At 37.3% G+C, this 15,705-nt stretch overlaps 1 protein-coding gene across 3 annotated transcripts in view; it reads right to left on the reverse strand.

The window, feature by feature from the left end:
* The window catches only part of zgc:153039 (uncharacterized protein LOC767698 homolog), a 43,710-nt gene that overhangs the window by 16,232 nt on the left and 11,773 nt on the right, over positions 1 to 15,705 (reverse strand). For all 3 annotated transcript variants that reach the window (XM_058080644.1, XM_058080645.1, XM_058080643.1), the window contains 3 exons: positions 6,549 to 6,706; positions 5,917 to 5,999; positions 1,593 to 1,717 (listed from right to left, as the gene is read on the reverse strand). In XM_058080644.1, the coding sequence (XP_057936627.1) occupies positions 1,593 to 1,717; positions 5,917 to 5,999; positions 6,549 to 6,706 (366 nt within the window). The remainder of the gene's footprint in view (positions 1 to 1,592; positions 1,718 to 5,916; positions 6,000 to 6,548; positions 6,707 to 15,705) is intronic.

The following is a 15,705-nucleotide window of genomic DNA, read 5'->3' on the forward strand; positions in this document are numbered from 1 at the left end:
CTCAGCATCAATCCAATGTTAAATTGCCTGAAATATTGCTTGATGTTCTAGAAATTGGCATACATGCTTGTGGTGTTTTATTCTAGGTAGGAATCCTTATTTAAAATAAAATATTTTCATGGTTAGCACATAGAAAATCAATTTCCAACCTTCTAAATATGGTTTTTAACATTATTAGAGTGCTCTAGACGTGAAATAACACCCCTACAGTCACCTGTATGAGAGACAATAAGAGGTATAAAGAATAAATAAAATATAAAATCACATTATAGCATTGGGGAAATTTCTTGTTTTTGTTCTTTTTTTACTTCTGGTTTCTAGACAGTGCTCAACATTACTGATATCTAGTTACCAGTTTCAAATACTAGTACATATCTTTGAATGCGTCTTCTGAATTCCTTATATTTGCATTTTAGGTAATTTAGACATTTTAATGCTTGAAAATGCTTAAAAGGCCATAAAAAGTGAAGATTTATTAATTGATATATTTTTTTAAACTGTGACAGAGTGATGCCATTAAATTTGAAGTGGGAAAACGGTGAGGGATTAATGTGGATTATTTGTTTTTGTTTATAAACATTTCAGCTTTCATTCGATTTCGTTTTGGGCAGACCCTCTGGAACGGATAAATAACAAAAACCGAGGTACCACTGTATACATACAGTATGTGCTTGGGAGGTTAAAAGTATTCCCATAAATTTCAGAACTAATATTCCGTTTTACTACAGGGGGAATCCATAATACAAAATGCAATGTTGGAGGTGATATGTCATAACAAGGCAGTGATGCACTGTGCCTAAACAGCTTCTCTCCAGTGTGACAAATTAAAAGCAGAGGCACTTATCATGTTTGGAATGTATCTCTGAGCCCAAAGGAAGGTTTTAATCCCAGAAGGTATGACTTTAGGAAAGCAGTCTGAGTTGGTGCATTTGGAGATCTACATCTGTCATGACAGATAGCGGCAGTCGCAAGCAGACATATGAAATGACTCATAAAAAGTAATTCAAATGCCAACAGTGCCACAATGTAATCATTGAGCTAAAGACACACTGATACCTTCCCCATGCCGCTGCTGTGTGAAAATGGCTTCAGGGAGTGTTTATAAATCAGGGTCATTGCAAGTGTCCTAGGAATGCAGGGCACACACCAAAACACAAACATTGTAAATTTAAATCTCTTAGCATCTCCAATCCCAGGTACTTGAAGATCCAATTCACATCGCACCCCCTCAAACAGTTTTACTGCTGGTCCCTCTCCAATATTGGGTCATAAGCAGGGGCCAGGTTTATGTGTTTTAATTAGTACACCGTTGCCATAGTAGCATCCAGCTGGAATATAATAACCCCTTTCACATATAAACAATGGTACCCATAAAGAACACAAACAAACGAGACGGAGCGAGAAGAAGGGAGAGAGGAAAAAAGAAAATGTACAACAAAATATTATATCCTTGAGAGTTGTTTTTATTACCTTTACCATCAACGTGTGACCTGTTTTAGGGTATGACAGCCAAGACATACACCTGCATATTCCAAGGTTGCGGGCCGTAACAGTCTTGGTGTGTATACTGTATATTTGGATGGTTGTCTTACCTGAAATTAGGTGCAGAAGCCCATTCCAGAGCCAGGCAAGCCAAGTCCACAGCAGCATAAACCAGCAAAAAGAAAATGGTCACAATACTGGCAATGGTGTTGAGCTTCCCAGAGAACAGCACCAGCTACACAGCAAGTAAACAAAAGAAGACAGAGAGAAATAAATAAAGGAGAAAAGGAAGCACACTGAGAGAACACTGCAATGAAAAAGACCATTACGAAAAGAGAAGTTTGGGAGAGGCTGACCTGAGTTGACCGCATCTCACCAAAGTAAGCAGCACCCATTTTATTAGAATTTCTCAAGGGACAATAGTATGTGGACTGCATCTTAAGGTAGTCAGTGTACATCTTGGAAAGCGGTATATATTTACTGTCCTGTTACTGTTCAGCACACTTGGTCACACATTTGGTCTAAATAAATGGCGGCGTGTTTGCGGTTGTCAGCCATGTTGCCCAGTTTCCAACAGGAACAGATCATGCCTTGCTCAAAACGTCACAATATGTTTGGAATTTATGTTTCCCTTAAAGTGGACCTATGATTCTTTTTACACTTATTTGACCTATAAATGTTGTGAGAATGTTGTATTATCATGTTAAACGATGCCAAAGTTTCAGATAATGAGGTTTGTGCATTTGGAAGTGGAACCTGAAACAAGTTTGGGATGACTCGGAACGCTCGGTTTCAGAGAGTTTATTCTAACACTGGAGAGAAGTCACCGGCTTCATCCAGCTGGTGACTTCCTTATATGGGCGGTTAGCTGTACAAGCTGAGTGGGAACAATCACAGCGGAGTGGGTGTGCCCCGAGGCAGGCCATGGGAAATACAGGGGCAGTAGGTGCAGATTCTGGAAGATCTAGAAAGCTTTCTGTGTAGATGCCCTATAGGAGTCCACAAGTCAATACAAAGGGCTGATCAATTAGCATAATCACAATAGATTTAGTGGATTTTTTCTGGATACAAAAGACGTATTTGTCTCACATATTGTTGACAATATTGTGTTAGCATTTCTCCATTCACTACATAGGTGTGGCTAAGACTATTCACTATTCACTATTCACTAATTCACAACCAAAGGCGTATTTATTAGGGGTGTGAATCTCAGCATTGAGGACGATTCGATATACATCTCGATGCACTGCCAGCGATACGATACTTTAACGATACATGGAATTTTCTGGCGATACGATTCACCCTCTTCACAATGCGATGCAATACGATAATCATTTAGTTCAAATCAATGCAATCCGATATGACATGGTGCAATTTCTTGCGATATGATGCAATTCAACATGATGCAAATAAGCAAAGGGAAAAATTTAATTCAGTATGATCCTACAAAAAATATCAATTCAACTAAAGTGCTGTTTATATTTTTTTACTATGCACCACTTCTTGATCATTCTTTTTGCCATCTTAAAACAGCAACGACTTTTCCTCACACTTTCACATCGGCTATGCAATTACAATAGCAGTGGTTCAGTGGTGGAGTAAAACAATTAAACAATTACTGCTGTAAAAAATACAGTACGCAGCAACATCAAAGTTAAAGTGACACTTTCAACAGTGCAATCAATGTTTGTTTATATTACTGTCTGCAAAACATACTGCTAATATGAATGCGCTAGGAAGTAGGCTAATACAGTAGTGAGGAGCGGAAACATTAAACAAGATTAAACATTATATACATTTTATACATTTCATACTTAAATTCTCTTGTTTATTCCGCTGCGGCTTTCATCGGTGTTGAACGTTTACATGAAAGAAAAAATCAAACCTGTGCCTAGCTCAATCGAGTAACATTTGAGCCTTTGAGGTAAGATTACAATCAGACTTTTGTCATCAGTGAATCATTTGAATGGCGATGGAACAGGCAGAGAGCAAGAAGATGAGAATCAATGGTCTCTGAGGAGCTAACGATTTCCATCTAATTGCTCCCCTTCTACTCACAGGCAGTTGAAATGGGTGAAAAGGGCAAGGGTGGGAGCAAGGGAAAGAGAAAAACCGAGAGCACAAATAATGATGAACCATTCAGCCTCTTCCACTCACGTACAATAATGATGTTTTTTTTTCCAGGCCACTTTGCTCCAAAGATCTCCCCGTTTCTTTAGCCTCTCTGCCAATATTGTAGTCTTCAGGCTAAATTGACTTCTTTAAAACACTTAAAAGACATGATAGCTTATTTGAGAGTGAAAAAAAATAACATTCTGGTAAGTGCGATTCGCATTTAGGAATTATAGTCACTTTGGTAATTTTCGGTGGTGACTTTCACTAAAAAATATGCTTGTGTATTTTTAGGCTACTGTTTAACCGGTTGTGTTACACACACTGTTCAACACTGTTCTGTGTAGTAAATATCACATGTCACAACATGGACACCTGCACCTTATACACAGGTGTGACCTACAGTGTATACTGTACAGTCATTCCTCACTTTGTGGTTCGAACATCGCTCCCTCAGTCTATCGCAGCTATACAAAAATGTATTAATAAATGGTCACTGTTTCATGGTTGAGTATGGCCTATTATCAGTAAAAAAAATATGGTAATGGTAATGGTAATTGTTTTATTTCATTTGAACATGCATCAGATTACAATTGAGTGCATCACATAATCAGTTCACAGTTCCACATGTCCAAAAGAAGTAGGACCCCTCCATCTGATACTTTTACAATCAGTAACTGTTACATTTGTTCACTTCCTGCTTTTTTTTTTTTTTTTTTTTTTTTACATTTTTATTTTTTGTCACAGATCGAAGTACGAGATGATATAAATTACAATTGGCGATATAAAAAATACAATTCATATGTAGTATTCTGGTCACTTCGCATCAATAATGTTACATTGATGAGACATTTCCTTACACTATATTACCTTAACACTGCCGTAGCATTTCCATAATGACAATGGAAAAAAACCTATCCTCCCGTTTCGTGTGTAAATGTTACATTTTTTTCTATCCTTGTTCCCCACACTTTTTCAGGCCCTTTTGTTAAGTTTAGAATGCATAAATTGGAGGCTAACTAGTTAGCTTGGTAGATGCTTAAAGTGGCACATCAGAGTTGAATAATAGGAGTATGAAGTTGACCATAGTGGTGTTATTTCATTTCTACAAGACTATAATGATAGTTAAAAATATTTAGAAGGTCACAAACAGATATTATATGCTGTAACTACAAAAATATTCCATGTATTAATATTGAACCCTACTTTGCAGAAAATCACTTACAAAGCAAAGCACATGAAAAACAAACATCTAAGAGTTCCTCTTTTAATTTGGCGTGAAAGTAGCTAATGCTCTGTGGAGTTATTTGTTTACTATTGAAGCGCACATCACCAGCTGCAAGGAGCTTCATTGAGCCTGGCTGCTCTCCATGACGGGATTTTGCTTGACTACTTCATATTTCCTTTGTTAGCTGTAACATTGTACGCTGACACGTTGCTCTGTCCAGGGCTGATAATGTGCACATTATGCTGAATGTATACTCCTCTCCAAAAGGCAAATTACTTTATTTTTACTGGAGACTGAAAACACTGAGCTTTGACATCAAAATATAACATTTTGTTGGAACAGAACAACAAATTGAGCAAAAGTATTGAAACGGATAGACTTAGAGTAGATTAGAGTGACTAAGACTTCATATTAAACACACAACATGGTTGAGATGATGTGTTAAGATCCAAAACTAAACTATTAATTTGACCCTATTAAATGTACATTGAAGATGTGATTCATATCAAAGACACAATGTGGCAGTGAGATCTACACAGAGTACCACATTTGAGTTTTGCCATGAATTTGCATGAAATTGCCTCAAGTCTCTGCTTTTTTCTTTTGATCACAGTTGCAAAATAACTAACAACGAAATATCTCATTGCAAAATACAAACATTGTGTCTGCGTTGATTTTGCTGCCGCATCGTGCATTTGTGAATATCTCATCACATTTTCAATTAAGGTAAAAGTAACCTTAAATGTTAATTTTGCTTTTTCATTCATCATTTCTATCCATATAAAATAAATGTCGCGTGTAAATTATAATTATAATTGCTAAACTATAAAATAACATTTTTCATACATGTTTTTAGACCAGTTCGTGTAGTGCCAAGCTAGTAGGCTGCAAACAAGGATGTTTTGGGATTTAAAGAAACTTTAAGCACACAGTTGGAATAACTTGAGCTCAACAAGATGCCCAAACCCAGTCAAAATTGTGGCATACATTTTTTACATTAAGTGAAAACCGTAGCTTTTGTTAACCAAGGTTCCACTATAAATAAATTCAAGCAAATGTTAATAGATACACTTAAGGATGGTGCTGCAACTCACTTGTACAAGAAACCAGGAAAGAAGCACAGAGACCCAGGGGTTGCCGCTGTTGGATGTCTTTTTAGCAGGAGACAACGCCTTACCTAAAGGAAAGACAAGAAAACTGAGTATAAGTGATCATGCATGGGTGGATTGGCCAATTGTACCAATGGCCAACGGACAGTGGTTTATTTATTTATTTATTGCTGCGACTTACGCTATGTGGTTCTCAATTATTTTCGGTCCTAGGGACCGAAATGTTTTCGATTTTAGATCCGACTTGAGTTTCATGTCTATTCGAGAGTTGAATCAAGACTTGGTGGTCAAGACTTGACACTTTAGACTTGCAAAACATTTTCTCCCACCTCTGCTATGCAGCATCACATGTTTGTATTCATCTTCTGAATGCCTTATATTAGTATTTTGTTCAGTCATTCAGTCATTGTTATACTTTGAAATATATGTAAAATTTGCTTAAACATAATTCCTTGACTAATATTAGAAACAAACATCATTTTATTGTGATTTATTAATCACCATATTTATGAAAAAACAATGATAGAGGGAAGTTGAAAAATTTGGAAAGTCAGGAAAATCTATCTTAATGGCAAAACTAAGCAGTGGTCATGGAAAAAGAAGTAGTAGTTAAATACCAAACAAGTCGTCTCTGGCCAAGGCATAGAGGATGCGTGAGGCTCCAATGAGGTTGCTCATAGCTGCTGAAAGTGTAGAAGAATAAACTCCGACCGTAACAAAAGGGTTCCAGATGTTGATGTCTCTGAGGAAACTGTAATCCTTCTGAAGTAACACTCTAGAAGGAAAACAAAAAGCGATCAATAGTGATTGGATAGTTACTCAAACACTTAAGATGAAGAAAGACCACCAAATCAATGAATATTTATTATTTAGGGCAGATTTATTTCTAATGCATCGGTGGTAATATAATATTCTCAAGTCATTTCACCTCAAACACAGATAGATAGGATATAATCCAGCATTTATTATTGGATTTTCAAGGGCAGTCTTTCTTTTGGGTCTATTTTCCCATAAACAAACACTGGTCAACCCATTTTTGTTTAAGACGCATCTGTCTCGATCAGTTGGGTGGGATCAGGGACTAGAAGTCCTAAGCTCTCCCTCAACAATAGAGTAACTGGAGGTAAAGAGAGAAAGAGAAGACAGTATAGAGGTGTTGAGCGATTGAGGGAAGGATGAGGGAATTAGTTTATGTACAGCAGGATTGTCAATAACACTATCAGTTCTGAGATGGTCTGTTCCAAATATTATATATCGTATCACTAGCTTCACCATTCTAAATAATAAGTGGATAAATGTGAAGATGCAATGGTGAATGCTGCTGGCTGCTCTATCTACTCCACTACACGATATTCCGTGGACCGTGAAAGACATTTGTATTTCCACTTCTTGCGGTAACATTATCCTGACACTCTCTATCTTATTTTAAGTTCATGGCGTTCACACCCAACATAACTTATGTGCTAGTTGCTATTTTGCGATACTGTGGTATGCTATTTTTATGCAATGTCAAGTAATTGATACGGCCATAAAAAATAGTCTTTTTGACAACAAAGATTTCGCTAACCGGGGTGTACATTAACCACAGTATATTTAGAGTCAAAGTTTTGTGTAACTATAATTGTTTTTCGTGAACTCTCGAACCTCAGAATCTACCCACGCACACTTGTACACAGTCTTCTCCTACATTTAGTGTATACTGTATAGCGCAGGAGAACTCCACCCCAGTGTCCTCCCACAATCATCTATAAATGTTCAATGCTAAATAGCTCATGAATATGCTGATGCTTTTAATAAGCATGTGTTGAACTGTCAGCGAGGGGACGATAGAGACAGCGATTCCAAAGAAGAAGGCAACATCACGTCTTAGTCTTCTGTTTGAAAACACCTTACTGACAACCCTGGAAAACAGTGAAGCGTACAAGGATATTTAAAGTGCTCATGACATCAGAATTTGTGTTATGTTTGCCATGCAAAATAAAATTTAAATATTTCCTGTGTATTCCTGTATATTCTGTATTTCGACCTGTGCTCGATGTTGACATATTTACTTTTTTTTTTTTTTACCATTGTTGCTATTGAAAAACTGACCAATCAGAGACTACAGAAGAATGAAGTATTGGTTTCAAATTTGTGCAATTCCAGTAATGATTTACCATGACTTATATTCACTTCGCTGCAAGTTTCGAGGCAGAGCTGTTGCCTCCATAGTCAAACAAACTTTGGCGTCAAAGCACACAGCACACAACTATGGTGCGTTGAAGGACCAAAGTGCCAAAACACGTGATGAAAAAAACGGTAAAGCATAAAGACATAAAAATGTAAAAATGGTGCATATATGCTGTACATTTAACCTGTATTATCATTCATTCATTCATTTTCTACCACTTATCCGCACGTGGGTCGCGGAGGGAGCTGGAGCTTACCCCTACCTGTCTTCGGGCAAGAGGCAGGGTACACCCTGTACTGGTGGCCAGCCAATCACAGGGCACATATAGACAAACAACCATTCACACTCACATTCATACCTATGGACAATTTGGAGTCGCAAATTAACTCAAACTCCAAACTTGAACTCGGTTCTCCAAGCTGTGAGCTCTGCGCTCTAACCACTCGACCACTGTGCAGCCCTGTATTATCATCTTTATGAATTATTACTGATTCATGGGGAGTGAGATGCATTTTCTGCACACAAAATGACTTGTTTTGGACAAACAAAATTAAAAGAAATATATATGTTTTTTTTTAATTGCAGGGACACAAATGCGGAATCACAAATGTGCAGGTATTACTGTGAATGATATGATATTGCCCATTGCTCTTTTTTAGTTGATGGGCAATAACAATGGGCAAATAGTAGCAGGAGCGCTGAAGAAGAGGAAGATGAAAATGATAAAAATCATTCACTGCTCTCCTCCATTAGACTATCTCACATTGAATGCCCTGAATGGAGAAGGTGTCCATCTTCTGTCAGCCTTAAACAGACATTATGATTGCATTACTTTTACATAAGGAGATCAAAATCAAGTGGCCTAAAAGGTGGTGTGTCATTTATTGTAGGGGCAAAACACTTTTCAATGAAAATGCGGAGAGCAAAGTGATGATTACTCCACCAAGGTGCCTAATGATGAGTTCCTGGAAGGGACTCACTCCAGAGAGTTTTATATATATGTGTGTGTGTGTGTGTGTGTGTGTATTTGGAAGTGCACACGATGCAGCATTCAACACAGAGAAAGTGAGATCAGAGATGAAAAACCGCAGCAGGGTGTGCATGATTACCGCTGGCTCCCCACCTCCTTTCAATACAGCACAGCCGGAGAACAGAATTACAGTGCCTCACTCTCCTGATCCCTCTCAATTGCTTGTGGTGTTTCAAGACACACACACACACACACATTTAGTTCAAACTAACATTTATTTTTAAAAGACTAAACTGCTCTCTTTTCCTGACATTCACTTAGAAATTCAGTTTATTTTCATTATGGGACATTTGTACGCCTAAGAGCATGACAGTTACAAAATCTGTGTCACCACAACATGAGCTACATTTGACGCATACACCATCAATCCATTTCCCTCTAATATATCTAACAATATGGAAAAATAATTAAAGGGCACTTAAGATTTTACTATATGCAATGACGTTTTTATAGAGAACAAATAAAAACATCTATTCCTTCAATCACAAATATAAATTACATATTATAAAATATCGGCGAATTTTCGTGATCGGCTAATGCCGATAAATGCTTTTCAAAGCCGATCACAAAAAACAAGCCCACATGTCTGCTGTGTCATGTCGGGTTGCCAATAAAACGACACTTCTTGTATTGAGCTAATCGATGCCATTATGTTTGATCAATCGCTTATCAAACCTGTTTTTGATAGACTATTCTTGCATCTTTGTTTACTCGCTTTAAATGTCTGTCGGCTGTATTTTGTATTGGCAGGAGCTAGCTAGCTCGTTGACTAGAATTATCCACTTAGCTTCTGGGCTTCAGACTCCAAATGTGACATTTTGTTTATTTTTAGGGGGGGAGACCCATGCAACCTGAACACCAAATTTATTCTGTTTCAAGTTAAGCAGTACAGATTTCTGTTTAATAAAGATTGAGATTTTATTCTATTAATTTTGTTGTCTTGAGCTAAAAAATAATTATTGATCAGGTTCCCAGGTCAAATAGCACAAGAATTGTTTCACACTAATAAAGGCAAAAAAAAAAATACATTGCACCCCAAATGTTTATTTTTTTTTAAGTAGTAATAATAATAATACCTTTTATTATTAATTGCCAGGGGCAATTGGAAATAAATAAATACATTGAAAAGTACTGTTAATCCATGTGATTGCTATCAGCTGATGGATGATCGGTATTGGAATAAAAACGTGATGGGAGCATCCCTAATACATACCGGTACATTTTCCATTTTCCAATGGCTAAAAGCATGCACAAAGCCCACAACAATCTGCTCCCAAATGTACAATGTTTTTTCTACAAGAGCGCAAAGTTACCAATAAAACATCTGTATGCATACACAATCCAAAAAGTTTTTCTAAATGAATAATTTAAAAGAAAAGAAAAGAAAATCACAGTGGATATTGTCACATTCTTTTTCTTGTGACTGCTGTGTGGTTTTTGCTGACCTCTGCTGTTCTCCTCTGTTACAAACACCCCAGTACCTGATCCTGGGTGGAGCCAGGAGTCACACCTGCAGCCACTTAAGTTAATCACCAGAGCTCTTAAGTTAAGCTCCAGTCGTTTGTAGTTGCTAGCTTGTTCCTCAGTTTGAGTCGTGTCTCATTTTCCCAACTTCCCAACTTCTCATGCATGAAACATTCTTTCTCATTGTGGGACTCTTTAAGTTTGCTGTCAGAGCTAGTCTTTTGCTAAGCTCTCCTTGTTTATTGTTTTTTTTTATATTTATGTTTTTTTTATATTTGTCTTGTGGCTTTGCTGGGCACCATTGCAGCCCGTAAAACAGTAAACGTAAAACAGTTTGCATGTATCAAATATATAGTCTGGCCCCCGGACAATTTTGTTAAAAAGCCAAAAAGTTTGCCCAACCCTGGTATACAATATATGATGAAATATATTTTATAAAATAATTATGAATAAATTATTTCAGGCTGCAATTAACAAATATTTTGATAGTGATCAATCAGTCAATTATTTGTTTCATTTTTTTCCATAATAGTTGTCGATTAATTGGTTAATCGAATGAACCGATTAATTGTTGCAGCTCTAATAAGTTGTAATAAGATGACACTGTGGTAAATTCAGAAAAAAGGACACAAAACGCAAAACACAATGCATTTTTTTACACAATAGAAAGCTGTGAATTTATAAAACAATATAACACTACATGCCGTGCTGTCAAGGAGAACATTCAAGTTTTAGTTTTACGTTTAGAAAACGTACTACAGTGCTTTAATGTTGTATAACTTGCGTCCATGTGAGTTAAAAAATATATATAAGTTAATTCATTGTGTTTAATTCCCTTGTATTAAGTCTAGTAATGTGATGCATCTTTTATTTCCTATTTTTTATCCCATATCGTCCGGGCTCTAGTATATTATACTGTACTGTATAATATAATACATCTCTGTCTGTGTATACTCCTGTATTTATTACAATTATTTGGTAAACACAAGAAGTGTAAGAAGAATGTTCTTTATTGTAACTTTGTTCACGTTCATGTTCCAGTTGCAAAATCCGGTTTAATGTTTACTGCCTTTTCACAATCGCAGTTTCCATTGCAGTTTGTTCTTTCTTGCAGGCTTTCTGATGTAATTAAGATGCTTATCACGTCGACTTTCAGGTCCACTGAATACTTCACATTATGCTTCGATTAGGTACTGTTAACTCCACTCACAGATCTGAGTACACACACACACACAAATGGTAAGCTGCATGTTTTTATGTCTTTAGAAGACCATCTTTGCTTGAATCACCACTGTGGTTTGATACAGTAAAAAAACTTCCAAAATGAACTCAGAATAATATTAAGACTAGGCCTGCCATAATAATGGATGTATCAATTTATTGAACAATTAAAATAGATGAGCCCTCGATAAATCAACTGCAAGTCTATGCACCCCCGCTCCATTGTTCTGCAGTACACAGGCTGGATGACAAGAGGCTTCACGCTGCATGTGTCTGTGCGCATATGTTCTATATGAAATGAACACAAAAGAGAGTGGAGGCGGGGGGCTACACTAAGTGCTAGCAGTTAGCAAGCAGCCGCAAATATGAATGGAAGCACAAAGGCGATAGTTAAGTCAAATGCCACAGTTCCAATGTGGACGTGCAGCACAGCCTTCCTTTGGTCAGTCAGAGCTTACTGAGGCTTTCACTTTTTTGTGAGTACTTTCCAATTCCCAGCATACTTTGCTGTTTTTTGCGACTTTTGTATATCGCTAGAAAGCACATGGCTACAGCTCACATACACATAGTAGTTGGTTAATATTCTGCATTATATGTTGGTCGTGTCTTACTATTTTATCCACCTATTGCGTTACTGTGTGTAGCTGTTTTGACACCACGACTCGGAATGGGGTGTGAGCTAGTTATGCCCGCGATTCGTAGCTAATATAGTTTGCCTCACTTAGGTCCACTACACCTGATTACCATCTAGTGGCTAAAATGTTACATGACATGAACTTTGAATTATATTGGTTTTTTTTTAAATGAACAAAATTGTCAAATATCATACAATATAATAACCATTGCAATTAGCGCAATTATCGACCAACATTTTTGTCGTGACAGGCGTAATTAAGACGGTGGTTGCGTATGCATGAAACAGGTATTTGGTAATCTGTCATTTGGGGGGGGGGGGGGGCGTTTCCTTTGATACTGCTAATTTAATATCACATCTCAACTTGGGATCAGTACTGACCTACCAGCGTGAACCAGCCAAAAATGACAACACAATCATGAAGAAGAATTTAAGGTGAGAATGTGTCTATATCATTGATTTCTATGATATGCAAATGGAGCAATATAAATCTTCAAAAGCCTTACATTTGCAAACTATTTCAAATAAAAACGTACTGTAACTGTGACTACGAATGTCGGTGGTTGACGGATACAATGAGACAGTGCGACTGTCAACGTATTAGATGACGGTAGTTGTTCTCAGAACTTGTACATTTCATAACCAATAGAATATTTCTCATAACTGTGAGTATGCTTGTGAGCCTGGAGAGTAATTATTGATTGGCTCATCCATGTGAAATGAAGGGAAATCAAGGAGAGAGTGGGAGTGACAGATTAAAGCAGCTCGCTTCGAGTAGAGAAGATTTAAAGCTAAACAACTCAAATCTGATTCCATCCTCCAGGTCCTTTATTTACCACTTCTATTCATTATTTAAGTCATGTTTTTTCCATCCATTATTAATCTATTTCAGATAATTTGTTGAAAACTCTATTGTGAATTTTTCCCGAAATACATTAGGATATAAAGCAGGATCATTCTGCTGCACGTTCCGTGGTCTCAGTGCATACATGCGCAGTGGCTCATCACAAAAACAAACATCTGAATCATCTAGTTTAATGACTCTGGAGAAAAAGGTTTCAGTGTCTCCAATTAATGCTGAAATGGGATGAGAGCTTGTTACTGAGACATGTTTCCAGCTTATAGCGACCACAAGTGAAATGATCAAGTGATCATTGTTCTCTCTACCATATGAAAATGATTGTTATGTAAATCAATACACCCACTTTCTGGAAGATGCAAGTCCATCTTATGACTTTCTCTGGGTGATTTCACACCTCAGGTTTGCTTTCTCTGGTCCAAATCGGTTGTTGGGTTTGTAAACCGGGTGCGTTTCACCTCCTGGTGCGTTCCATTACCCTCAAGAATACCAAAATCTGTCTCAGCAGACCAAGTAACATTGCTTCAATTATGGCATGGTCACATACAACCACGCTGTGAACTGCAAACTGCAGCCACAATATGAATATGAACTTTCTTGAAGTAAAGAAACAAAAATAAAATACTACCCACCAATCACCAATTGGGAAATAAAAACATGTAAAATAGAATTATTAGATAGATGATTAGATGGATAGTTAGAAGATTACCAATTATGAAAAGAATCAGTCTTAATAATAAATGGAATTTCTATCCAGCAGCAGAAGAATAGAGTCCACGTGATCTCAACAACAGTACATATTAAAGTAGCAAGGAGTAGAAATGATGTCTGCTGTGTGGCAGTGGTTTTTGTTAAAGTCTCTTCTGGGGTGAATTATTACACAGCGATTGAATTCTACAGCTATTTTCTTACTTCATTACAAGTAAACTACATAAAGTACGTAACTGAGTATTGTCCGTTTGTTAGTTCATTAATCATATCACTGTTGTGGGAGGAGTGGTTTGCTAGTTAGCCCAGCCAAGATGGCAGCAGACAGCTAAAATCATATTGGATTTACGTCAGACCCCAATAAGGAAGGGGGTCGGTGTGAGCCGGTGTGGTGTACGCTGGTGCCTCGACACAGGAGCATTGTCCAAAATGCTTACCTGTAGAAGTCTAAAAGCATATTCAGTATGCAAGTATCAAAATGAGTGCCGTGTACAAAAATGCATACATCTGCAAAAAAAAAAGATGCGGAGCAATCACATAGATGCTAAACCAAAGAGCTGCTCTGTAAATCAAAAGCATCAGAAACTTGCTCATAAACAGGACATTTTTACTGCAATTGCTTAAAAATATTTTCTGCAATTTTGACTATATCGACAAAGCAACCGCAAAAGCACAAGACAGATGCAAATGCTGCCTGCTGACAAAGACAAATAAGATGTGGCTAATTGCATTCAGCTGCATGTGTTTTAAATGCGAGCTCCACGGAGTAACCAGCTCAGTAGACTGTAGCTGTGGTGGAATTATACCCACGTTTGGCCTTTGGATTGTAAATATTTAATTAGCAATGATTGTGTGATGAAGTGTTATGTTTTGCTCTTTGTGTGTAATACGTCTCCACCAAAGTAGTCTAGCTGACTACTAATGATGGGTACTGCTGAATGCCCCTTCCAGGGACGGCAAAGCAAACGGGAAAACGGAAAATCTAAATAATCACACAGGAAACACCATAAGAAATAAGAAATAAACATAAAGACATAAAGAACTGGGACGGGGGAGTCAATACTTCTAATCTAATATCACACCAAAAAATTGTCATAATCACACACAGAGCGTTGGTACTTTTTCTATAACTTGCATATTACAGTATTGGTCTTATTTGACTTATTTAGCACAAACATAAAAAGTAAAAGAAGCATAATGTGTCCATTAGTCAACATTAGTTTGACATAAGAGCTGCTGCTGATACTGTATTTGTATAAATAATAAAGTGCTGGATAATATTGGATATTGGTAAGACATCCAATATCGAGCGTCTGTATTAAAGCTCAAAATTTGTATGACGCATTATACTGCAGTGTAGAACTGCATAACAATTCATTTCTTAGTCGATTGATCTGAAACTTGTTGTTTCTATTAATTGAGTAATTGGTTAGGCCCTGGGCAAGTGGTTAGCGCACAGACCTCACAGCTAGGAGACCAGGGTTCAATTCCACTCTCAGCCATCTCTGTATGGAGTTTGCATACAGAAAAACCCGTACATCTCCGGTTTCCTCCCACATTCCAAAAACATGCTAGGTTAATTGGCGACTCCAAATTGTCCATAGGTATGAATGTGAGTGTGAATGGTTGTGCACTGTGATTGGCTGGCGACCAGTCCAGGGTGTACCACGCCTCTCGCCCAAAGACAG

The sequence above is a fragment of the Doryrhamphus excisus genome, chromosome 8, assembly GCF_030265055.1.
Source record: "Doryrhamphus excisus isolate RoL2022-K1 chromosome 8, RoL_Dexc_1.0, whole genome shotgun sequence".
Lineage (NCBI taxonomy): Eukaryota > Metazoa > Chordata > Actinopteri > Syngnathiformes > Syngnathidae > Doryrhamphus > Doryrhamphus excisus.